The sequence below is a fragment of the Urocampus carinirostris genome, chromosome 3, assembly GCF_059441175.1.
Source record: "Urocampus carinirostris isolate Australia breed hairy pipefish chromosome 3, RoL_Ucar_1.0, whole genome shotgun sequence".
NCBI lineage: Eukaryota > Metazoa > Chordata > Actinopteri > Syngnathiformes > Syngnathidae > Urocampus > Urocampus carinirostris.
In genome coordinates this window covers 53451047-53476856 of record NC_142351.1, presented here as the reverse complement: position 1 = coordinate 53476856, position 25810 = coordinate 53451047, and the positions used below count along the sequence as shown (strand labels likewise).

Genomic DNA, 25810 nt, shown 5'->3' with positions numbered 1-25810 from the left:
ACCTTTGTAGTTCTCTCTAGTAAGACTAACAACAAACCCCGCCTCCTGGTCACATGTTAGAAGCCAAAACCAAACCCCACCCCATACCAGCAGATGGCACTGTTGGACTCAGCATTGCAGGACATTTACCAAAAACTATACACATATTTCAGCAGGAATTTCAATAAAACAAAAGTTATTATTACACCCGTTACATATATCTCCCCAGTATTGTGCACTTGTTTAGTGTGGTGATAGCCCTGGGGAATAAATTATTTCATAGCATGTTATCATCTGTTGTGAATGCAGAGTAGATTATCTTTATCACGTTTACGGATCCTTGTTCACTTATTCAAACATTTAGCCTACCAAGCATTTTGAGAAATTTCCCCTGCAATTTTTTTGTATGCCGTGCAAACAGCTGCTTGAGACTTGATACGTTTGAACGAGACAAGTGAATTGGCAATGGGTTGTTGTTAGGTTTAAGTCCCCAACATTTATAATAAAATGCTCTGAAACAAAGAAGACTTAGAGAATCGGTCATAGAGAATTGGTTATTTTATTAATCATTATAATGAGAGCGGCGGAGACCGGGCTGTTACAAATCTCCTCACTCACTCTGAAGAAATCTCCGATCCCTCTCCTCTTTTTATTAAGGTTCGCCCTATCGTACATGAGTCTCAACTTTCTGAAGGGAGGAGTTCTATCTAACTAGTTAAGACTGCCGTCTAACTGTTGCTACGCGGAGTTAATTAATCTTCTTCGCAAGGCCTGCTTTCCGCCCGATGATCACAGCTGGCCTCTGTTCTGGACACCTCCTTTCTTCTTTCAAGGCTTTTGGTGAAAAACAACTTGAGTTATTGCATGCACAGATTATTCCAGGTCAAGGTGCACCCATTGGTATGTGAGACAGACTGTACAAAAAACAACTCATGGCCTTGAAGAACAGCTTACAAACTGAAAACTCTACAAAAAGGGCTGAGAACACTTATAACATATTAATGTCAACTGTAGGATAAATATATGTATATAATTCCAAAAGTTGTAAACGGAAGAAATGTCAAAAATGTATATTATAAAAAGAAAGATTAAACAAGAGTCCAACAGAGTCACATTTTTTTGTATAGCCCATAATCACAAAATGTCTCAAAGGACTGCTCAGGTTACAATTACACCATCCCCTGATATCAAACCAACATAAGAGCAAGGAAAAACTCAAAAACCTCACCATGAGGAAAATAAGAAACATTGAGAAGGGGCCTTACAAGTGGCAATCCTCCTTCCCTTCCAGGAGGACCGGGGTGCAATAGATTCAGCATTGGGTAAAAATACACAAAACAGGGGCAACATCAATAAAAAGAAAACTTAGGTAATATGTAAAATTTGTCCAGAAAGCGTATGACAGCAATGATGCCTCAAGCCAGTAAAATAGTCCAAAAACTCCATGAAAGCAACGACGCGGGTTCCCATCTCTGCTGGCTGGTCGATGCAGACGTTGACATGTCTCAGGTCCAGACACTGGTCTGCTGACTCATCTTGAATCGTCCATCTCCCTAGTTTCACCACCAGCCGGGCAGTCGGAAAGGACAGGAAAAGAAGAGGATGAGGTGGCCATCAGTCATAAGCTATTGAATAAATATGGGTCTTAAGTTTATATTTAAAAACTTCCACTGAGGTTGCAGATCTTATCTCCAGAGGCAGAGCATTCCACAGCAATAATCCCCCTTCCAGGATGACCAGGCTGCAATGGATGTTGCAAGGACATTAACAAATAGTACACGGACATCAGCAACATGAAATATGGGACATTCATAAGCTATATAATATAAATTTATAAATATATAAAGTATGTTCAAGCCTAGATTCAAACACTTCCACTGAGGTTGCCAATCAAATCTCAGAGGTCAGAGCATTCCACAGCACCAGGTCCCGAATGGAGAATGCTCCCCAACCTGCGGATTTTTGAAATCACACCCCAGTGGTTTGATATGGCGGAAAGCTCAGCCTTCCCCGGTGTGCCCGGTGTGAACTGGTTTCTAGGTTAGCTATTTTAAGATTGTTTTTGGAGCCAATGGGGGCAGACAGGTAAAACGGAGTAAGCCTGTACGTATAAATGGCCTCAACACGGCACATTTGTAATCATGGAGCATCGGTTAATCATGATTAATACATAGCCATGAATGTTTTAATTACAATCACAAAACTTCATGTTATCAGACTTTGTTGTAATCCGCTGAAGATTTGTGGTCCCTGTGATGGGACCTCTATACGTTAGGGAACTGTCCATCGAGGAGCACAGTCATTCCACCCATTCCAACGGCCTAAGTTCTTTGGCTGAGATGGACGTAAACGAAGAGGGAATGCCAATGTTCCGTTGTTCTTCTCAAAGTCCATTCTGAAGCATGGGTTGTTAATCCAGAAAACAAGTCTGAGTTCATTCTGCCTATGGTTGTGAACAAAAAATAAAACTTAAATTGACAACCTATGACAGTATTGCTGCTACATGTCACGCCATAGCACTACAGTATTTTCATTGCAGTATTTTCTGATGAGCTAACAAGCCATTGTACAAGCACTACCTTGTAAATATATTGCTTGGCCATCAGAACATTATTTAGCTTTAAGTTTTTTCCCATGTTTATACTGGAGTGCCACGCCTAATATTGTTGTAAATAATTAGCACTAAGCTGTAATCAACGACAATAAAGACAATTCAAATTTGAGATGAAAGGAAAAAGGGGAGGGCTTTGAAGTGAAACATGGTTGATTTATAGATTTTTTGGGTTTGAACAAATTTATTGACACTAATAACAGAAAACAATCTTGACAATCTCAACAGCAATCAAGCACATTCACAATATTATATTTCAATATGACGTTTAACAGCAAACACAATGTGAGGTTTGAACAACCCTTCTCGAAAATCTTAATAGCAATCAAGCGTATTCACAATATTTGAGATAATTTTTTAACGCACATTAAACAGATCATTTCCGGACTCACACGGAGACACGCGTGTCTTTTTACTGGTAGACACGATGACGTCACCTCTGTCTAGCTCACACGCGCCGGGAGGAGGAGCAAGAGGACGCGACGGAGGAAGAGAAGAAAAAATAGAAAAAAAAGAAAAACGCCAACCATCAACGGGTCACGAACTATGACCTTTAACAGCAAAAAAAAAATCAAAACAATCAATTTTATAAAATATCGGACTGCCCCCAAGTCCCCCTCACTCCTTTGTTTAAGGTAAGGCTCGTCCTCTTCATGAAAAGAATAGAAAAGCTTTGAGACGTCACGCATGATAAACATAGCGGGTTATGCTAGCATCCTCAGGATGTGACTTGCGACGAAGCCGGGGAAAGGGACCGCGCCTTCCGCCATCTGGTTTTACACCAGTGTACGCGTTGCGTTAATGGCCGGAATTATAAATTGCTAGCGCGTTACTGTAAATGCAGTGCACACTCGCCGCTGTTGTGGTTGTGTTTTGCTAGCTTTGGCAGCTAGCCGTTGGCGAGTCGACCTTTCTACCTTTGCCTTTCCGGCGACACAAATGGAGCGGAAATGTCGTGGGACAGCTACCCCACTCACTTCCCATTCATCCAATGTTTATAATTTTGTATAAGCACACCTTTAGTAATGTTTAGGGACTGCGGAATAATATTTCGATGTTGAATACTCGTCCCGACTGTTCATGGCTGCTGGCCAAATTAGCCATTTTGTTGTGTTGTGATTCGCAATGCATGGAAATATATTTTTTGTTGGAATAATGTTGGACCAATCAAATGCGTCATTTAGCAATAGGCCCCTCCCTTAACAACTCTTTTCATGATGACGTCAGTCATACTTCCGTGTGGTAAAGTTGCATCCACAAGGGAGTAGTATGGAATGGAATAGAACACTCCAGTCATAAATACATCTATCTAATATATATATCTCATTTCATCAGCTGCACCTCTTATCCTTAGTAGGGACGCGGGGTGCTGGAGCCCATCCCAGCAGTCATCGGGCATTGGGCAGGGGACACCCTAAACTGGTTGCCAGCCAATCGCAGGGCACACGGGGACAGACAACTGGCTCGCTCAGTCACACCTAGCGACAATTTGGACCGGCCAATTCACCTGAAATGCATGTCTTTGGAATGTGGGAGGAAACCGGAGTGCCCGGAGGAAACCCACGCAAGCACGGGGAGAACATACAAACTCCGCACAGTAAGGCCGGGAGCTGGATTTAAACCCACGCAGGAGGTTCCCACGACCTCAGAACTGTGCCGCACACGCGCTAACCACTGCGCCGCCGTGCTGCCCCCTATATACAGTATATATATATATATATATATATATACAGGGAGTGCAGAATTATTAGGCAAGTTGTATTTTTGAGGATTAATTTTATTATTGAACAACAACCATGTTCTTAATGAACCCAAAAGTCTCATTAATATCCAAGCTGAATATTTTGGAAGTTGGAGTGGGGCTTTTTTAGTTTTAGCTATTTTAGGAGGATATCTGTGTGTGCAGGTGACTATTACTGTGCATAATTATTAGGCAACTTAACAAAAAACAAATGTATACCCATTTCAATTATTTATTTTCATCAGGGAAACCAATATAACAGCTCAGCATTCACAAATATACATTTCTGACATTCAAAAACAAAACAAAAACAAATCAGTGACCAATATAGCCACCTTTCTTTGCAAGGACACTCAAAAGCCTGCCATCCATGGATTCTGTCAGTGCTTTGATCTGTTCACGATCAACATTGCGTGCAGCAGCAACCACAGCCTCCCAGACACTGTTCAGAGAGGTGTACTGTTTTCCCTCCTTGTAAATCTCACATTTGATGAGGGACCACAGGTTCTCTATGGGGTTCAGATCAGGTGAACAAGGAGGCCATGTCATTAGTTTTTCTTCTTTTAGACCCTTTCTTGCCAGCCACGCTGTGGAGTACTTGCATGCGTGTGATGGAGCGTTGTCCTGCATGAAAATCATGTTTTTTTGAAGGATGCGGACTTCTTCCTGTACCACTGCTTGAAGAAGGTGTCTTCCAGAAACTGGCAGTAGGACTGGGAGTTGAGCTTGAGTCCATCCTCAACCCGAAAAGGCCCCACAAGCTCATCTTTGATGATACCAGCCCATACCAGTACCCCACCTCCACCTTGCTGGCGTCTGAGGTGGACTGGAGCTCTCTGCCCTTTACCGATCCAGCCACGGGCCCATCCATCTGGCCCATCAAGACTCACTCTCATTTCATCAGTCCATAAAACCTTAGAAAAATCCGTCTTGAGATTTTTCTTGGCCCAGTCTTGACGTTTCAGCTTGTGTGTCTTGTTCAGTGGTGGTCGTTTTTCAGCCTTTCTTACCTTGGCCATGTCTCTGAGTATTGCACACCTTGTGCTTTTGGGCACTCCAGTGATGTTGCAGCTCTGAAATATGGCAAAACTGGTGGCAAGTGGCATCTTGGCAGCTGTACGCTTGACTTTTCTCAGTTCACGGGCAGTTATTTTGCGCCTTGGTTTTTCTACACGCTTCTTGCGACCCTGTTGACTATTTTGAATGTAACGCTTGATTGTTCGATGATCACGCTTCAGAAGCTTGGCAATTTTAAGAGTGCTGCATCCCTCTGCAAGATATCTCACTATTTTTGACTTTTCAGAGCCTGTCAAGTCCCTCTTCTGACCCATTTTGCCAAAGGAAAGGAAGTTGCCTAATAATTATGCACACCTGATATAGGGTGTTGATGTCATTAGACCACACCCCTTCTCATTACAGAGATGCACATCACCTGATATGCTTAATTGGTAGTAGGCTTTCGAGCCTATACAGCTTGGAGTAAGACAACATGCATAAAGAGGATGATGTGGTCAAAATACTAATTTGCCTAATAATTCTGAACTCCCTGTATATATATATATAAAATAAAATGATCACAAAAAGTGCTAATGGAATAGACACACTTTTTGAAATAAAAAGTAATATGTGATATTTATAATTAGAATTGTCCTTATTGTAAATTATAACAACCTAGTGAACATTATTTACAACAAGATTAGATGTGACATTCCAGGATAGACATCTAATAACAGACTTTAAAGCAAAAATAAAAGAATAGGCAATCTTAAGAATTATACTAATTTTTAAAAGGAACCTGGTCAGCATTTATATAGCGCTTTTCAAGTCACTTAAGACCTCCCAAAGCGCTTTACAATGTGCTTCACACTTAGCCATTCATACACACTCACATTCAATACCGATGGCCAGAGGCAGCCATGCAAGGCACCTGCCTATCGGGGGCATTAGGGCTTATCTTTAAAAACAAGTAGCAAAAATTGTTGACAACAAGATTATTCGTGACACTCCAGGATAAACATGCAATAAAGAGAAAGAAAGAAAGAGAAAAGTAAGATTTAAAGAAAACGTACAAAGTAATGCTTGTAGACTGGCCCAAGTGCACAAGAAAATCGGTGCAATGACAATTAGTGCCATGACATTCATCAGGAACATATTTCCAAAATAAGTCAAGAAATAAAATATGAATACTCATTTTTCTATACATAGGCAAGATTTGGATTATTTGTTTTCAGTCTTGTGCCCTCTTTTAACGAGGTAATGGTCTAGTCAAGTCACAAAGAGTCTCAAAAGAGTTGCCCAGACCCCTATTACCAGATCCCTGATCTGAAACCTACACAAGGACAAAATAAAATAAAGAAAAAAATACAACATAACAAAAATCAATAACTTGAGAAGGAGTCGTTCATGAGTTATTCCCCTTCTCGTATGACCAGGCTACAATGGAAGTTTCAAGGGTGCCCATAGACAAAATCGAATCAACATAAGCAATAAATATAATCAATGAAATTGTGCAAAAAGTCTAATGGTGTCTCATTGTTGCACTGCAATGTTTTTCTGCCTATTATGTTTTTGTACAAATTTTTCACATGATTCGAAAATCTAATTTTATTTTCTTAACCGTATGCATAGTTGTAGTCAGGAGGCTGTCTTGTTTTTTTGTTTGTTTTTTACAAAAAGTAACCTACAATTGGAATTTTAAGTAAAAATATTATGCTAAATATTGTTAACTTTTCTTAGAAACTATCTGAACAGTCTTACTTATTTTTGTCAAGATAATCATTGTACAAATTGAATGATTGCACAATTGAACTTTATTGTCTCCAAATATTGAATTAGTTTGATTCATTTTATTTATTGATTCAATTTGAGTATTTCACCTCTTTCTTTACAATTATATTTTCAATGTAAACAAGATGGTGTATCATGATGTAGATGTCAAAATTCCGACCAAAATGTCAAACAGGTTAATTCACCCAAAAAAAAAATGGGAATAATAAAAATTACCTCAAAGACAATCATCTTTTTGTTCCTGGTTTGCTTTTATAGTTTTCTTCTGTAAGATATGAAACATGGTCAATTTTGGTAAAACCTGAGTACCAAAAACAAATTCATAAAACACCATCCCAAATATTATATCTGCTCTTTTTGTGCTATTCACGTTTGTTGGTGATTATGTATCTTGTACTGTTCCAAACAGTCTTCACTAATGGCCATACATCTTCATCATGGCCACCAACCTGAACTTGTTCTCTCAGCAGAAAGCAGACTTTGAGTACGAAACAAAGGTAAGTGTTGCCTTTTGATGCAGTTAAGTGATTTTCGGATAAGATACACTTACTTACACGCTCCAACAACGTCAAAACACTTGTTTTAGCTACTTCACAAAGATCTGCTGTGTTGAAATGATTTTCAAATTGTAGGAATCATTGTCCCCAACAGACCCGGCGATGAGTCAGTCACCTCAGCGCTTTCAGGCTGTGGCTAGCGAAGCTCCAGCAAAAGCACAACAGATACAGGTTCAGCATTTTCCACTTCCAGCTTTGCCCACTCTTTTGTTACATCTGCCACACTCTCACTCTCCATTCTCAGTTTGTAACGGACCGGCAGAGTGGTCAGAAGATACAGATTGTGACTGCCATGAATACTTCCAGTGCTCCCAAGCAGCAATTCATTCTGACCACGTCGGACAGTTCGGGGGCAGGGAAAATTATTCTGACTTCTCCTAACAACCACAACACGAAGCAGCTCATCTTTACATCTGCAGATAACCTGTTGCCTGGACGAATACAGGTGACAACAACTCAATGTAAAAAATGTCAACCTCCTATCTAATAAGCAAGGAATACTTTGATTTCATATCTAATTTTACAAGGTTTTTTTTTTCATTATCCAATTATTACTAAAAACTGTCAAGAGGACCGGAATAAGATAACCCTTTTTCACATCAGCCCTTTTTTCTTTCTGTTTAAAGACAAAATAAAGAAAATAGAAATTAAATTCAGCGATTGTGAAACAAAATGGCTTGAAAATAAATTCTCGGACATTGGATGAAAAGAAGGAAACAAATAAATGTCAACCAGTCAATCAAGATTACAAATGAGTCTGCTTTGTTTATATTGGGCATAATTTGTGCCAGTGACGTGATGTTTGAATCTGGTGAGGGACTGTCACATTTGGAAATGAATGAATCGAGATCTTATTCATCATCCGATTCGCAGAGAAAGAAAGCAATACATAAACTGTAGAATATGAAACAAATTTTATTATTTTACTATTACTCATAAATGAAGTCTATGTGCTGTTAAATTTGAATTGAAGCCTCAATGGATACGTCATCATCAATTATGAAAAAATTCAATATAACGATGTAGCAAACTTTGAATTCCCAAAGAGTCTTGACAGATGCATATGGTGTCTTTTATTGTAGTTGCAGCTGAGTCATCTTTTTACCATTGCAGCGTGTGTTAGGATTTACACACATAAAAACAAAGTCACCATACAGTTTTCACAGTACAATCTTCATGTTTTGCTCATGTAAGCATTCATTAAATAATTAGGTGTTCCATTCCCTCAGAAATAAAGTCACAATGATACTATGTTTTTACAAAACAAACAAATATACAGTGCATCCGGAAAGTAATCACAACGCTTCACTTTTTCCACATGTTGTTATGTTACAGCCTCATTCCAAATTGTATTAATTTAATCTCTTATCTCAAAATTCTACACAAAATACTGCATTATGACAATGTGAAAACGTTTTTTTTTTTCCTTTTTTTGAATTTAAAAATAGAAAACTAAGAAATCACATTTACATAAGTATTCACAGCCTTTGCCATGAAGCTCAAAATTGAGCTCAGGTGCATCTTTTTTCCACTGATCATCCTTGAGATCTTTCTACAGCTTAATTGGAGTCCACCTGTAGTAAATTCAGTTGATTGGACATGATTTGGAAAGGCACACACCTGTCTATATAAGGTCCTACAGTTGAGTGTGCATGTCAGAGCACAAAAACCAAGCACGAAGTCAAAAGAACTCTCTGTAGACCTGCGAGACAGGATTGTCTTGAGGCACAAATCTGGGGAAGGATACAGAAAAAATTCTGCTGCTTTGAAGGTCCCAATGAGCACAGTGGCCTCCATTATTCGCAAATGGAAGACATTTGGAACCACCAGGACTCTTCCTAGAGCTGGCCGGCCTTCTAAACTGAGCGATCGGGGAAGAAGGGCCTTAGTCAGGGAGGTGACCAAGAACCCGATGGTCACTCTGTCAGAGCTCCAGCGTTCCTCTGTGGAGAGAGGAGAGCCTTCCAGAAGGACATCCATCTCTGCAGCAATCCACCAATCAGGCCTGTATGGTAGAGTGGCCAGACGAAAGCCACTCCTTAGTAAAAAGGACATGGAAGCCCGTCTGGAATTTGCCAAAAAGCACCTGAATGACTCTCAGACCATGGGAAACAAAATTCTCTGGTCTGATGAGACAAAGATTGAACTCTTTGGTGTGAATGCCTGGCGCCATGTTTGAAGGAAACCAGGCACCGCTCATCACCAGGCCAATACCATCCCTACAGTGAAGCATGGTGGTGGCAGCATCATGCTGTGTGGATGTTTTTCAGCAGCAGGAACTGGCAGACTAGTCAGGATAGAAGGAAAAATGAATGCAGCAATATATATAGATATCCTGGATGAAAACCTGCTCCAGGGCGCTCTTGACCTCAGGCTGGGGCGAAGGTTCATTTTTCAGCAGGACAACGACCCAAAGCACACAGCCAAGATCTCAAAAGATTGGCTTCAGAACCACTCCGTGAATGTACTGGAGTGGCCCAGCCAGAGTCCAGACTTGAATCCGATCGAACATTGAGAGATCTGAAAATGGCTGTGCACAAACGTCTCCCATCCAACCTGATTGAGCTTGAGACTTGTTGCAAAGAGGAATGGGCAAAAGTGCCTAAAGATAGGTGTGCTAAACTTGTGGGATCATATTCAAAAAGACTTGAGGCTGCATTTGCTGCCAAAGGTGGATCAACAAAGTATTAAGCAAAGGCTGTGAATACTTATGTAAATGTGATTTCTTAGTTTTCTATCTTTAATAAATTCAAAAAAAGTAAAAAAAAAAACCTTTTTCACATTGTCATAATGGAGTATTTTGTGTAGATTTTGAGATAAGAGATTAATTTAATAAAATTTGGAATGAGGCTGTAACATAACAAAATGTGGAAAAAGTGAAGCGCTGTGAATACTTTCCGGATGCACTGTACCTCATTGCACTCACTAAAGTACACCTATATGTTTAGTACCGTATTTTCCGCACTATAGGGCGCACCAGGTTATAGGGCGCACCCCCAAAAAATAGTTTTTGGTCCTATATCTTCCATAGATAAGGCGCACCGGATTATAAGGCGCTACAATGGGAACGTCGACAAAACAGTCAGATGATTCAGTCAAACTGATTACCCCCTTAACATTTCCAAAGCTTGCAAAGAAGCAAATACGTGTCGTAGACACGTGCGGATGCGGTGTCCGTACGATGTCACTCAAATGCATAATTTCAAATATCATTAGGAAGGTTAAAGTCTTGGGATTTAAGAAATGCCAACCATTCCTTAGTTTCTATTTTCTTTTTCGCTCGCAACTTTACTGTGCATATGACAATAAACACTTGGAATTGAGTTTAATTCACTCAACTCATCACAGCAACATCAAGATCGTTCTAAAACAAGATACCTGGAAAATATAAAGCCGCATAGCTCACCTAAGTTCTCATGTTTAATAATGATACGCAATCATGGTCTTCTTACAACCGTGAGTGAAGTAAATCCAGGAGAGTAAAATATTTACAAATACAGACTAATGAAACATGTTTCTTTATGGCGTAGTTTAGCAAGCTTGCTATTCAGTCATCTTTTTCGGCCAATTGCAGGGTTTGTTTTGGCCCTCTAGCCAATCCGAGGCTCCGAATAACTTCAGCCAATAGCGATCGATTTAACGGATGATTGACACATCTTTTTCGGCCAATTGCAGGGTTTGTTTTGGCCCTCTAGCCAATCCGAGGCTCCGAATAACTTCAGCCAATAGCGATCGATTCAAATGATGTTTGTTTGACACATTGGTTAGCCAATGAAACGCCGGTATATAAATCCCAGCATACACCGCGGAATACTCCACGTTCGGGGGAAAATCGAGTCGGCGGCTGTTGCATAAGTTGCGAGACCTTGCGATTTAATATTGAGCCATATATAAGGCGCACTGTATTATAAGGCGCATGGTCAGCTTTTGAAAAAAATTAAGACTTTTAGGTGCGCCTTATAGTGCGGAAAATACGGTACTCCTCTTTTCTGTTGTTGAAAAGGGGGTCATAGTATTTTAGTCTTGAGGTGTGTGGCATATCAGAATCCTTTGCGATAAGGCAAGAAAATAGCCTTCCTCACAATGCATCTGGAGAAGCTCAGCACAGTCAAATGTTACAGTCTAATCAATAACACTCCTGTTGTGAAAAATCAACAATTTTGAAGAAATAAAATCTCAAAATTGTAACGTTCAATGAGAAATAACCTTTGACACCAAATAAATAAAAGCCCTCAATATATTTAAAATTGAATACCTTCACGATGACAGGTGATGCTATGCCTCACCTGCCTCTCCTGACTGTACGTCGCAGATATATGCCCGTCCCCAAGATCTCATTCAATCTATGCCACTCTGCTTTTCAGATTGTCACAGATCCACTGTCAATGGAGCAGTTCCTTGGCCAGTCCACTGAACTGGGTCGACCGCAGACGGTGGAATACTGCGTTGTGTGTGGAGACAAAGCTTCAGGTACAGCATTGAGAATTCAGAGGTCTAGTTCAAGGTCATGTTAAACTGCTCAAGTCATACCAAGTGAGTCTAGCAGTCATGTTCTTCGTATGTGCTTAGGTCGTCACTACGGAGCCATGAGTTGCGAGGGGTGTAAGGGTTTCTTCAAGCGGAGCGTGAGGAAAAACTTGACTTACAGCTGCCGCAGTAAGCAAGACTGCGTCATCAACAAGCACCATCGCAATCGTTGCCAGTTCTGTCGCTTGAAGAAATGCCTTAACATGGGGATGAAGACTGACTGTGAGTCAACCACTGAGTACAGCAGAAATTACATTTATTTATGTATTAGTCTAGGAATTTATTCAGTGATTCATTATCTATTTTTTAATTGTATAGTTATCCAGTTATTTTTTATTAATTTATTTATTATTTTAATTTTCAAGTTTATTTTCAATTTATTATATTTTGATGTATTTATTCATATTAATTAAGTTTATCTGTATATTTTATTATTTTTATTTAATGTTTGTTTTTAAGTGTATTTATTTCAACTAGTTATGGTACCAATTCATGTCTTTATGCTGTCAAATGTGTATATAAAGCAAATACAGTAGGACCTCGGTTATCACGGTTAATGGGGACCAAAACCACCCGTGATAAGTGAAAATCTGTGAAGAAGCGACGCCCCTTCAAAAAAAAACAAAAAAACATTCTCATCTCATCTGCACCGCTTATCCTTATTAAGGTCGTGGGGGGGCTGGAGCCCATCCCAGCCATCTCCGGGCAGTGGGCAGAGGACACCCTGAACCCAGCCAATCGCAGCTGCAAATCACATTAGTTCTCGCAGCTAGCTGCGTTCTTCATCGACGCACGAGCCGAGTAATCCACCGCTAAGAGCTGGGCGATTTTACGTCCGCCCGGGACGATCGGAGACAAATTCACGACAGGGTGTATACTTGTGCCACACCGTGGGTGCCGTTCGGTCGCTCCCGCGAGCGAGCCCCTAACCCGCGGTGCGGGTACTTTCGGGCGCGATACGCACGACACCGCGACAAGCCGAGCGGGTCGGGCGCTTGGCGCGGAGGCCGCTGTTAGCGGCCCTCGCGCGCGCTACACGGCCCTCGACGGCTCCGGCCGACGGACGGGCGGCCGCGGGGGAAAGGGGTAGCTGGGGGGGACCTGTGGGGCTAAGGGGGGGCGGTGAAGCGGAAGCCGCACTGAAACCGCGCGCCGTGAAATGAGAACGGCGTGCCGTGCTAGGGTTGTCGGCCGAGGGGGATTCCCGCTAAAAGTGAAAATCTGCAAAGTAGCGACGCCCCTTCAAAAAAAAATTATTATTTCTTTTTTTTAACCATTACAGACCGCGAAGCTCTGAAGCCGCAAACGTCGAACCGAGAAGTAGCGAGGTCCCACTGTATACAAAAGCCTTCATCTTAAGCACATGTCATGGAATTTAGCATTTTCCTTGGTAGCAGTTAGCATCAACTGTAGTGTCCCAACCCTCCGGGCAGCTGATATTTTTACATGCAGAAAAGAGGAATAATAAAACAATAAAATATTCATGTAATTATATTTTTTTCGTCACTAAAATTTGCTAAAAAATATTCTGAATCAGTTGGCAATACCATAGTCTAAGAATTAGATCTTTTGTTAGTTTTTGTCTGCCTGCACGACTGCAATTTAAATGTCCCTTCGGCAGATAACAATGGATCAACAGGAGCAACACAATAAATTGAGTCACAGTATTTACAAATAAAACCTTCAATTCTTGACACATTTCATTACTGTTTTTTTATTAAGTGTAGAATTTTAAAAAACATCATTTTTTTCTATTACAACCAAACCATGACTGGAGCTACACCAAATGAACTAAAATTAATTTAAGAGCGCCATCTTTTTGCATTTTGTTACCCAAACTACTGTAGTCTGGTGAATTTGCAGCCAATCTAAGGTGTCTGACACACCCCACAAAACACTTGACTCCAAAAATGAGGTGTTTTTTTTAGAAAACTCAAAAAAATCTACGGGAAAACATCTCTTTTTTCAAATTATTTTTTCCTTCAGCCGTTCAGAGTGAGAGGAAGCCTGCTGATGTTGTGCCCAGAGAGAAACATATCAACTGTGCACCTTCCACCCAAAAAATTTACATCCGCAAGGACATCAACAGTCCCCTTATTGCCACACCAACCTTCATCTCAGACACAGAGGCAGACGGCTCCAGGTTTGCGACCACGTAACTCTCAGCAGGGAGTTTTCCTTTTGATATGCGCCCTACGCGATTATAACTGCAAGTCCTTTGTAGATCGAGTCTGCTGGACCAAGGGATGCTGGTTAACATCCAGCAGCCTGTCATGCAGAGTGAGGGAACATTGTTGCTTACAACTGACTCAAAGGTAACACTCTTGATATTTGTAATTGTATATTTTTTCAAGCTATATGTACAGTATATACATATATTTGTATATGTAGCAATTGACAGCGGCACACATTTATTTCAAATGGCCATTTCATTTCACACAATTTTAAGATGTTTTTGGTGTTCTCACTTGTACGAAAACTTCTTAAAACGTTAGTGTTAAGGGTTTAGGTCTAGGATTTAGAGTAAGGGATTCGTTTTGGGTTTTGGATTTGACGGTTTTGGGTTATGGTTTAGGGTTAGGGTTAGAAAGTTAGGTAGGTAGGGGTTAAGACCAATTTTAGTTTTAGTATCTGCAGATGCAGTCTCAATCCCATACCTTGGCAAACCCTGACGGAAAAAAATAAAGACCTATCCAATTTTACTTTTTCACATGCAGAAATGTACATGTTATGTTTAATTTCATATTTGTTTATTAATTTTGTCAATAGGTCCCCGTTTTTAAGCACTTAATTTAATTTTATGCTTTGAAAAACTCAGAGACACTGGGAGCCAAGAGTGGCTCCAAAAAAACTGCAATTTTGTTATTCGTAGTACTTACCATTATGTATATTATTATATTTTTAGCATTTTCATTTGTCGTCCCAGATTACAAAGCCTGACAGAACGTGTTTGCCCACCCTTGGGTTATAGGTTTAAGTGTTAAGGGTTTGGGTTAATGTTATGAAATTGATACTGATTGTTACTTGACTTGACTGTTTGAAACCCTTGTGTTTGTTTTAAGATGGATTCTGGGCACGGCGATCTTGGGACACTGGCGAATGTGGTGACATCACTGGCTAGCTTGAGCGACTCATTAAAGGAGAACTTGAAAAACGGGGATTCGTCAGACTGCCAATATGATGAAAAAAACACCAGAGAGATAACACGGTCAGTTAGCAAAGCACTTTACATTTTATTGTTGACATAACTATGTGACCAGCCAGGGGAGTAGAAAACACTGGTTTTAAAAAAGGTACCAATTGGGAATCCTAGGAAAAAGTAATATATCAGAAGTATTCTTGATCTATTATACTCAAGTTTACCTGAAAAAAATAAAGTACACATGGAATTATGTACTTTTAGTGTACTTTAATGTATACAAATGTAATAATCTTGTAGAGTAATCCCTTAATTTTTTCGGGTTTTAAGTTCCCAAAACAACAGGTGACGGGCAAAATCCACGGAGAAGAAAACTTTTATTTTTTTCAATTGTTATACAATTAAATACTCTATTATACACTAAAACAAACAAAAAAACGACCAATTGCAGGCTCGAACATATGTTTAACAAATAAAAGAACTGTGTAAATGTTTTTCATTTATTTATTGGTACAAATAACTACTGTACTGTCAAATAATAATGAGTGGGGGACCGTGTAGCCAATCAGAATCTAGAACACAGTGCACGATGCAAATCAGTGAAGTTGCAAAACCTTGAAAAGTAAACTGTGTATGAAGTTGGAACAAAATATATACATAAAGTATATTCATTCAATATTTTTGTAGCTTTTTAAAATAATTTTCTATATACTACTTTGTACTATGAGCTTTAAATCTAAGTACCACAATGTTCTACATATGCAATAATCTTATTTAATCTATGAATTTAGCAATTTTCATGTGGTTTATTCTGGTACATTTTTGGGATGACTCATCTTGACTTAAATTGTCAATATATATATATATATATATATATATATATATATATTTGGGGGCTATATCGCACCTGTTTTTTATAACATGGCAGATCATCAAATGAAAAACATAATTCATCAGTAAAATAAAATTGTAACATAACCTTTTAAAATTGCTTTTCATTGGATTAAACTTGCCAGCGTTGCATCTGGGCTTTAAATTGTTGATGTTGTCTGTTCGCATAGCTTTGCCAGTAAACCCTTTTGATGAACAAACTATGCTAATTGTAATACAAAAAAAATACTCGACCGTTTGATTTTTTTTAGATTAAGTGGATAATTATTCAGTGTTGTGAGTGTGTGTGCGTTTTATTTACAGTGCCTTTGACACTCTGGCCAAAGTGCTCAATGCACCTGAAGCAGGCGGAGTCGCAGATAAGTGTGTCAGTGAAACTGCCTTTCAGTTAATCGGCCAAGACCAGGAAACGCCAATCATTGAGGTTGAAGGGCCGCTGCTCACAGACGGCCACGTCAAATTTAAGGTTTGTCATCAGTCATAATCGATAGACGTCCTCCTGTTTAATAATCCAAAAATCCGTTCTCGATGTCTTCCTTTTAGCTGACCATGCCCAGCCCGATGCCTGAGTATTTGAATGTTCACTACATCTGTGAGTCTGCCTCAAGGCTCCTCTTTCTCTCAATGCATTGGGCACGTTCCATCCCTGCCTTCTTGGCCCTTGGGTGAGGACAAATATGCATGTTGTGTAACCAAAAGCAGTTAGCATAACTTTACCCTGTACCTTATATGCCATTTTCCGGGGGTCTGTCCAAATTATAGCCGAAAATAACGTGCGTAAGGCAATCCATGATTCAATTTTACTCACGGTTGTTACGCGCAAGTGTGCACGACCATTGATTGATTCCTGGAAAGAAAATGTTAACATTTAAAACTCACTGTGGCTAAAACATTGGCCAAAGTAAAATACAAATTTGCAAGCGTTTTAGTGAAGTAAAGTAGTTATCTCCAAATGGTCACTTTTGGAAATGCCTAAACCTACCCTTATAAATATTTGTAGAAATACAATGTTTAGTTTTTTTAGATTGTGATCAAATTCAAGCTATGATCTCACTTGTTGTCCAGATAAGATGCCCGTGCCACTCATTTGTAGGCAGTTAATTGCAAAAATAATAACAATAATCAGGCCAGAATAAGCTTCTATTTCTGTGTGTTCCAACTCAACTAAATTTTAGTAGCATTGCAGTGATTATTTTAGTTTGGGACAAAACGCCAGAATCGTACCTTGCGAAAGAGACCAAAACTGTCAATATTCTCCAAACTGGTCAGAATCAGCATTCAATTTACTTACTTACATCCTGGATTGGAATTTTAGGTGAATTGTACAGGAACGGTAAGGGGTTAAGCTCATTTTCTCTTGTAAAAATCAAGGTTACAGTTTTACTGCAAATTCCAGACTACAAGCTGTTAGTTTTTTGTCAAATTTTAAACACTGCGGCTTTCAATATTGTTCGGCTTATTCTCCTTTTTGTGACGGCACCGGGGAAAATTGATAGCTGCTTTTTCTACAACGCATGCGCTCTAAATACAAAACACTGCAGTGATATCTGGAAACATTTATGATGCCCTTTCAGAGAAATTAGTCAGTGTTTTTGTCAACATTATTCATATAATACATAACAGAAACTAATGTTTGGAACTACTTAATTGAATATTTACAACATACTCACGACATTTCCACTTTTTAACCCACAAATCAAGTCCTCAATGTATGCATCTGAATTGAACAGCAGTAGAAGTTATATATCCGAAAATGTTAAGGTTTTCTTTATCTCCTATGTCAGGTTGCTTAAGTTTCCTTTAATACACGAGGAACGATAACAAACGAATGCAATGATTGATTACAATGCAATTACCAATGACAACGACACAAAAAGAGACGTCTGTGTTGCAATCTGGCACTATTCTTCACAGTATCTTTGCCCTGGCGCCGTTGAGTAAAAATTCTCGGCACGTTTTCTCTCGGCCCGGTTGTTAATATGTGCTCGTCTTTGTAATTGCCATCTTGAATGGTTACACGATCCGAAAGCACGTGACATAAACAACAGGACTGAAAACAGGTGTGGTCAGGTGTGTGGGGCCATGCCGCTGTTGGCATTCTGAAGCCAGAGGCATCAACTCCAAATTCCCCACATCAGGTGTGCAGCAGACCTCAAATAATGGACATGAATTGGCTAAGTTTTCTCATAAATTTGAGCATGCTGCTTTAGATACAGTGCGCACTTGTCATCAGGAATTTACAGTAGTGTGTACTGTGAGAAGCCTGTCGTGTATTTTTATATGTCTTTCTCAGGCAGGAAGAAAACACTAGTTTGGTACGAGCCTGCTGGAACGAGCTCTTTACTCTGGGTCTCGCTCAATGTGCTCATGTGATGAACCTGTCCACTATCCTGGCTGCTATTGTCAACCACCTTCAAAGCAGTATTCAGGACGGTAGGAACTGCTGACCTTTTTATCTTACAATAGGACACACACAAAAATGTATATAAATTTCTACCTAGCCACCACCATGAAATTTCTCTTTGGTCTAAATCTGGCTATCATCTGCACACATTATATTTCACTGATATTATTCTTTCCTGGCCTGTGCAATAATGAAAGTGAAAAAAAGATAACCTTAATGCTATCAGAGGTGGAACATTTAAATGTCAATTAAAAATGGATGTACCATGCTGTAAAAACACTCTCAAATAGCAGCCGCTTCTAAAAAAGACGATATTTCAGATTTTTTTTTTCAAGTAAAAAGCCACCTTATTTGAATTGTACATTATATTTTTACGTAAAATCTTCTGAAAGCTAAATTCTAAAATAACATCATATTTTCCGGACTTCTTCAAAACAGTCTTTTGCCTAATAGTTTTATATAGGGACTATACACTGGACTTTAAGGCGCATGAATTTAAAACCAGACCCTTGGGATGAATTGAAAAAAAAAATCTGAATATCTAAAAAGACTTTTATAGAAGATAAACTTACATTCAGAAATCTTCACCACTAAAATAAATAAATTGATTTATAAATGCTTGCTGTATGTAATAGCATTTCAGTATAGCAGTATTTTTCAATGTAAATTTCTGGCATTTTCTTATTTAGGTATTTTTTTTAGTCAGTAAAATATATTAATCTAAAAACTTATCAACTATATCACTCAAAAATAGTGTCTGGAAATTGAATGGTGACAAGTTAACACAGAACCGATCTGCAACCTCAGTGGAAATGTTTAAATCTAAGCTTAAAACACACTTCTACTCTCTAGCATATGAATAACTTATACTTTTCGTGGACAATATTTCTGTATTATTTGTGATTGCAACATCCTTTGCTGTCTGGTAATCCTGAAAGGGGGGTGCCACATGTGCGGTCCCTTCTCAAGGTTTCTTCATTTTCCTCTTGTTGGGGTTTTTGAGTTTTTCCTTGCCCTTCATGTTGGTTCCAGATCAGGGGATGGTGTAATAATAGTCTGAAAAATAGTCTGTGTAATAACCTGTGCAGCCCTTTGAGACTCTTTGTGATTAAGGGCTATACAAATAAAAATGACTTGACTTGACTATAACTTATTGTCCTGTAGACAAGCTGTCAGGAGAAAGAGTGAAGCAGGTAATGGAACACATCTGGAAGTTTCAGGAGTTCTGCAACAGCATGACAAGATTGGAGACAGACAGCTACGAGTATGCCTACCTCAAGGCCATTGTCTTGTTTAGTCCCGGTGAGTTGATGCTTCGGTGAATTATAATTAAAACAAAAGAAACACGCTCATATTCTATTATGTCATCAGATCACCCAGGTGTGGATTCCGGTGGACAGGTGGAAAAGTTCCAGGAGAAAGCTTTGATGGAGTTGCAGGACTATGTACAGAAAACGTATCCGGAAGATACCTACAGGTACTCTAATATTGAAAAAAAATGACCTAAATGAGAATTTTTTTTTCTTGATTTAAAGCAAAAATTAAAATCATCAAAAGCAGGTTTACCACAGTCAAAGCTATAATACAGTTCAGACTTACAATGTGTTGTGCTTGATGTTAAAATGTTTAACGACTCCTCTGAATTAAAATTTGGCCAAAAAATTCTTAAGAAGTGACATTGATAACATCGTCTAATTAGCAGATGAATGCTTTTTTGTCCTCTGTCTCGACTTTTACAAGTCTGCGTTGAGCATCTTTATTTACCTACAAAATGGTAGCATATACAGACGCTCCCCTACTTATTTGACTTACAAAAAACGGTAGATACTGAAAAAAATTTCGGGATGTCGAAAAATATTACATTGCATTACATTACAAATATTAAAATATTACAAAAATATTACATTACAATATATACATTACAATACATTACATTACATTAAATTACATTGCTGTAAGTTAGCTTTTGTGTTGTGTGCACCTTTTTCCGAGTACAGGACAGTACTATAGTGCTTCTTTCTGCCGCTACCAGCGTGTGGCGCTGTGAGAGCTCACCCAAAATACACCCTGAAGAAGAAATCCACCTTCCTCTTCCTAGTTTGTGTGTTAACATTCTATACTGTCTCTCCAGTGTGCTAATAACTTTGACATTTTTATTGTTTAATGTCACGTGCATCCATTCAATATGGTTGGTATAAAGTGTAAAGAAGAGGCGAGCTGTTTCTTTTAAAATGAAAGTGGAATAAGAAAGCTTGATGCGGTTGAGAAAATGGTTGGATCACTTTTTTTCGGCCACTTTATTTTACGGCGGAGGGAGTTGCCTAACTCTTGAAGCTCATCTTCCATAAGTAAGCTAAACTTAACTTTAATTATTTTAATGGAGCATATTATTTTTCGAAAAGTTTATTTTTCAGTACAGAACAATACAGGTTACTTATACAAACCTTAAACATACAAAATATAGCACTAAAGCAAGTTTTGAACAAATTCAACTTATGATCGCGTTCGCAAGTAGGGCAGCGTCTGTATTTTTTTTTTTTTTTGCACCATTCATGCAAAAATCACTAGAAATAGTAAATGTTTACTACGTTTACCAATAGAGGGTGCCAAAGTTAAGTTTTCTTTTTTACCCTCTCCTTCCATGGGTGTCAAACTCCAATGAATTAGTGCAGCTGAAATCTATTATCCTTTATCGCATATTGCTGCGAGCAGGGACCGGCAGATTGCGCTTTTGTTGGGCCTGACGGATTTTTTTCCCCGTTTCTTCTGCCTCAAATGAAGTGTGCTCATTCCGCTTTGATTTATATTCCCTAATCCCATAATGCTAAAATTGGGGACCGGGAGAAGGCAGTTTTGTCAGGAGGCGTGCCGTTTTGGTCCACATGTGGCCGCGATCCACTATCCTCTGTCAGCTGTTTTTCAGATCGAAGGCAGAGAGAGCAAATTTGTGTCACGCAAGGTGGCTTTTTTTCCTTACTGCATAACTGAACTGAGCCATGCGGCTGCGATCTGTTATCCTTGTCAACTAATGCTCCAAACAGGGGGCCGGCAAAAAAAAAAAATGCGGTGGTCCAATTAGCAGATTTTCGAATATTGCGAGGGGTTTCTGGTCTCTGAGATAAATAGGGGATTGCTGTGTTTTTTGTGGGGGGTTTTCTAGCATACGTTTGCCTCTAAGCAGCTAAAGTATGAATAAAGTTGATTTAAGTTACTATAGAGCTAACAAACATCTAATTGTGTCTCTAAGTTTGTTTTATAAAAAAGCCTTCCCTCAATCGTCTTTCCATATTGAAACCAAATTCAAAAATGCAAAATCCTATTCTTGTCTGTGTATGAACATATCCAGGTTGACCCGCATCCTTACCCGTCTCCCGGCGCTGCGCCTGATGAACTCGGGCATCACCGAAGAGCTCTTCTTCACTGGCTTGATCGGCAACGTTTCCATCGACAGCATCATCCCGTACATCCTCAAGATGGAGACCGCCGAGTATAACAGCCAGGACTCTGACCCTTCCGAGTGATGCCCCTTCTGTTTTTATGAAGGTACTCACCATGTCCTCAAAGTTCATTCCGAGCTTCTCGCAGAACTGCGAAGAGCGCCCTGCGCTGAGTTCTTGTTCTCTGTGCCCATCTTAAAGACTTTTGAGGCAGATGTAAAAGGCTCAGTTTGTCCTCGCAATTGAGATATACAATCAAAGAAAATCCCTTTTCTATTCGGATCAAATAATAACAAGGACGTCCACATTTTTGTTTTGCCTGCATTTTCAAATGTATGTTTAAAAAATGCTGAACTGCCTTGTGGTACATACTGGTATCTAATACCGGATCATGTGCTTTTAGTGGAAGTGATTCTAAATTTTGAGTGTACAGATCGCATCGATTCACTTTTATTTATTTCATTTTTCCAATGTATGAGGTTGTGTATACAGTAATCTCTCGCTGTATCATGGATTACTTTTCGCGGTTATGGTACTTGGCGGATTTTCATTGTCCATTGTGCTCTGCATTCTCATTTGCTGAATAGTCACCTTGCTTCTTTTCTGCTTGTGTCTGCCTGCGCGTCAATAACCTTACGGTCTAAGTTGTACTCGTACTTAAAACAGCTTGACAAACAGGCATTTAGTATGCGCAAATAATTTTCAATTTTGAGTTTTTCTAAAAGCCGTTATGTCAACAAAACGCTCTGGACCGACAGAATCACCTAGGAGTGGGCCCAAAAGGCAGCGGAAGATGTTTTCTATCGCTTACAAAGTTGGACTTCCCCACATGCAAAAACAGTGCTTCTCAAATATTTTCTGTCGTGTCTCTCCCTCGGAAGAAGAAAACCTCTCGCACCCCTCTGACGTGCCCCACTATTTCTGAACCGTTTTTGGTAAAGGAAGGAAAAAATATTTTTACGTCACATTTTTGTTTCCCAATAACGGCCACACGATGGCGACGAAATATAACTTTTTGGAATTAGTTGTGCAATAAAGCAGCAAAATTATTTTTTAAATTCTTATTTCACAGTGGTGGTGGTTGGTTGATTGGATCCCTTAACCACTAGGGTCGTAGGGGCAGCATTTCCTGTACAGTGTGTCTTAGGTAAAGTTTATTTCTAAAAAACAACCATCTATAAAATACAGCGTTTTCTAAACAAATTCTTGAGCTTGTAAATACTGTTTGTTATTTGGTTTCAATGAACAATGGAGTATTTCATAAATAAATAGAGGTTGCCAGTAGCGGATTTTGACTATCGCAGGTTCTTTTTGGAACGCAACCCCAGCAAAAAACGTGGGATTACAGTAATACTAAAACAGTGTTAATCATGTTTTCCTTTTTACTGCAATGCACTTATTTCAGGAAAAAATGTAGATTCAAACCACAAAAAAAAAAACGTTTTCGGGAGTGCACCATCCGTTCCCAGCTTGACAATTGGAACTCCAGTGAGGCTTCCACGCATGGAAAGGATAGTATCATCAAAGCTTCTCGTTTTAGTTTTGGTCTCAATCCGTTTTAAGTACAAATTTAAGCTTTTCGTTTAAAAACGAGGGGACAAAAGAAATGAAAAAATGAACAGTGCACAGACAAGATTGGAGAGGGGACAGAACGATCATGACAAGTAACAAATAAACGAGTGCTGACCTGGTACCTATTAGACCTAAGATTTATGGCCCAAGCCCTAACCCGAACCTGAGGCAATTTCGGGCCGGGTCGGGCCTGAAATGTCAGTCATTACGGTCGGGTCGGGTTGGGTCCGGTCCTGCTCTATCCTGTTTTTTTTTTTTTTTTTTTTTTTTAATTAATTAATAATTATAAATATATGTTCATTAAAAATATATACTTAAACTATGTATGGATACTAGACCAAGGAATACTTGTTATAAAATAAATAATTTGGATAAAACGGAGAAGGAGCTGTAATTGCTATTTAACGAAGCCAGAGCATGCTCTGTGCACGTGAATGCTGTCCTCTTAATAATCTTCCCCTCCGCAAATTCGCATGATTTTGGCCTGGTATCCCCGATATGGACCAACAAGAAGTGAAGGATAAACTAAAGAGAGGAGAACTGAAAAGGAAAACACACTCTCGATGTATTTTTATAATAATGTGGTTTAACTGCACATTGAAGTGTGCAGCACTAAAGGCCAACAATGAAAAAGTTTGAAATATCCATGGTTACATATTTTGGTACTTTTTTTCATGTATCAATGTTGTATAAAATAAAAAACAACAACTAACTCACAATAATATATTATTATATAATTTTGCTTTAATTTCTATTATTTCCAAACCATTTTCATGACGCATATAGAGACACTATACCAGCGGATACTTAAAATCTATCAATCATTACTTTTCCTCCTGTGCAAAATTTTAGAACCCTTTGGGGGCTGTGAGTCTAAACGTTTTCCCAGTCCTGGTCTATGAGGTTTACGTGTGTACTCATGAAACAGCAGCACAACAGACCTCAATGCTTAATCTGGAAGCGCTTTTTAAGTTTATTGATAATATCTTGTATGTATTTATTCCAGCTTCATTTTTTTTTCTCAGTCGAATGGCCAAATGATGCGATTCTTACATTATTATATTTATATATATAAGTTTTTGCGTAATCCCTTGAATTTGTGTTAGAACGCACTTATTTTCGGCTTTGATATTATGGCCTGACTATCCTGAGCAATTGCCTTATCACTTTACCCTCTCGGACAATCATTATTTTATTTCACGTTATTTGTCTTTGAAATCATTGTCCCGATTGTGTGTATTTATTTATCTTCTTATTTTTTTTTTATTTACACCCAGTGTTGTCAATGTGCACTTTTATCTACTGTTGTCAGTTTTTGTGACGTTCATCCGCACGTTTTTTGAAAACTACAATTGTTCTGAACAATTTTTTTCGTCGCATACTAAGTGTACTTAGAGTTGTGTTGGGAAAGTTTCCCTAGTATTAAGAAGGAAAAAGAATCTCATTGTATTGTCTTTAAGACTTTATGCATCTACTTCTTACTTGTATAATAATCCACAAAAAAATGAGTATCCATAAATTATAATCTAAATCAGGTAAAAGAAATAAAAACAGGATGATAATATTAGGGTTTGAAACCCATCGAGACTGTTGATACAAAGGGTTGTTGGGATCTTTTGTACCGGTACATGTAATTTCATTAAAATGAGTGCATGTTGTTTCTAAGCGTTTTTTTTTTTTTTACAATATTTATGCCGTCTGCCATATTAATCATCATTTTATAGTGAATCATTTTGCATGAAGTGGCTCGTTGCATTTTATTAAATGCTCTATGGAAAAAAAAGTTGATATAAATGTCGTGACTTAAACATGTACTATGAACTCTTTCATTTTGGAAGATAGTTGATTATTACCCTGTCATCACATTGTTATGGTTTGAATGTATCTTGGGTTGACTTTTTTTGTATGAGATCGTCTGTATGTATATTATGTACAGTTTTCTTCCACAGGTGAGTTTGTCATTGTTTTACGCAAAAATGATCGCAACCTTATTTCTACCTCATGGAAAATGTAACCCATTGTATTACCTGGACTCTTGTATTAACATTTCAATCCTTAAGGCTCTCTTTGTTGAAGCTGCACTACCATAAATAAACAGATATTCGTTTTGTGGGGTGTTTTTTATTGTTTATTTGTAACAATAACCAATATTTGCACGCGTGTCG

At 38.8% G+C, this 25810-nt stretch overlaps 1 protein-coding gene, 1 long non-coding RNA gene and 1 pseudogene across 4 annotated transcripts; 1 reads left to right on the top strand and 2 right to left on the bottom strand.

Annotated features, from left to right (window-relative positions):
- Positions 1–522: 522 nt before the first annotated feature.
- On the bottom strand, positions 523–3540 carry LOC148370121 (uncharacterized). 2 transcript variants are annotated; one of them, XR_015850089.1, is made up of 3 exons: positions 2957–3540; positions 2199–2422; positions 523–1720 (listed from the first exon to the last, which is right to left on the bottom strand). It is a non-coding gene; the product is annotated as an uncharacterized LOC148370121 (long non-coding RNA). The 2 variants fall into 2 exon arrangements; XR_015850088.1 differs by having other exon boundaries at positions 523–2422.
- Positions 3042–25755, top strand: nr2c2 (nuclear receptor subfamily 2, group C, member 2). Of its 2 annotated transcripts, none has more exons than XM_088332463.1 (15): positions 3042–3225; positions 7528–7615; positions 7770–7846; positions 7920–8120; positions 12040–12145; positions 12245–12424; positions 14189–14345; positions 14427–14517; positions 15265–15410; positions 16536–16698; positions 16776–16897; positions 18526–18665; positions 19801–19938; positions 20008–20113; positions 21983–25755. In XM_088332463.1, exons 3-15 carry the CDS (start codon positions 7778–7780, stop codon positions 22155–22157), a joined length of 1794 nt encoding a protein of 597 aa, XP_088188589.1. In that variant the 5' UTR covers positions 3042–3225; positions 7528–7615; positions 7770–7777; the 3' UTR covers positions 22158–25755. The 2 variants fall into 2 exon arrangements, with proteins under 2 accessions (XP_088188589.1, XP_088188588.1); XM_088332462.1 differs by having other exon boundaries at positions 7751–7846.
- Positions 12856–13023, bottom strand: LOC148370120 (5.8S ribosomal RNA; annotated as a pseudogene).
- Positions 25756–25810: the final 55 nt, after the last annotated feature.

What these genes read in the sequence shown, in the direction of transcription:
- nr2c2 (XM_088332462.1), top strand. Translation starts at nt 7,556, where the DNA reads ATGGCCACCAACCTGAACTTGTTCTCTCAGCAGAAAGCAGACTTTGAG. An exon ending in ACAGAGGCAGACGGCTCCAG is followed by an intron (nt 14,346 to 14,426) that starts GTTTGCGACCAC and finishes AGTCCTTTGTAG; the next exon opens with ATCGAGTCTGCTGGACCAAG. An exon ending in TCAAAGCAGTATTCAGGACG is followed by an intron (nt 18,666 to 19,800) that starts GTAGGAACTGCT and finishes ATTGTCCTGTAG; the next exon opens with ACAAGCTGTCAGGAGAAAGA.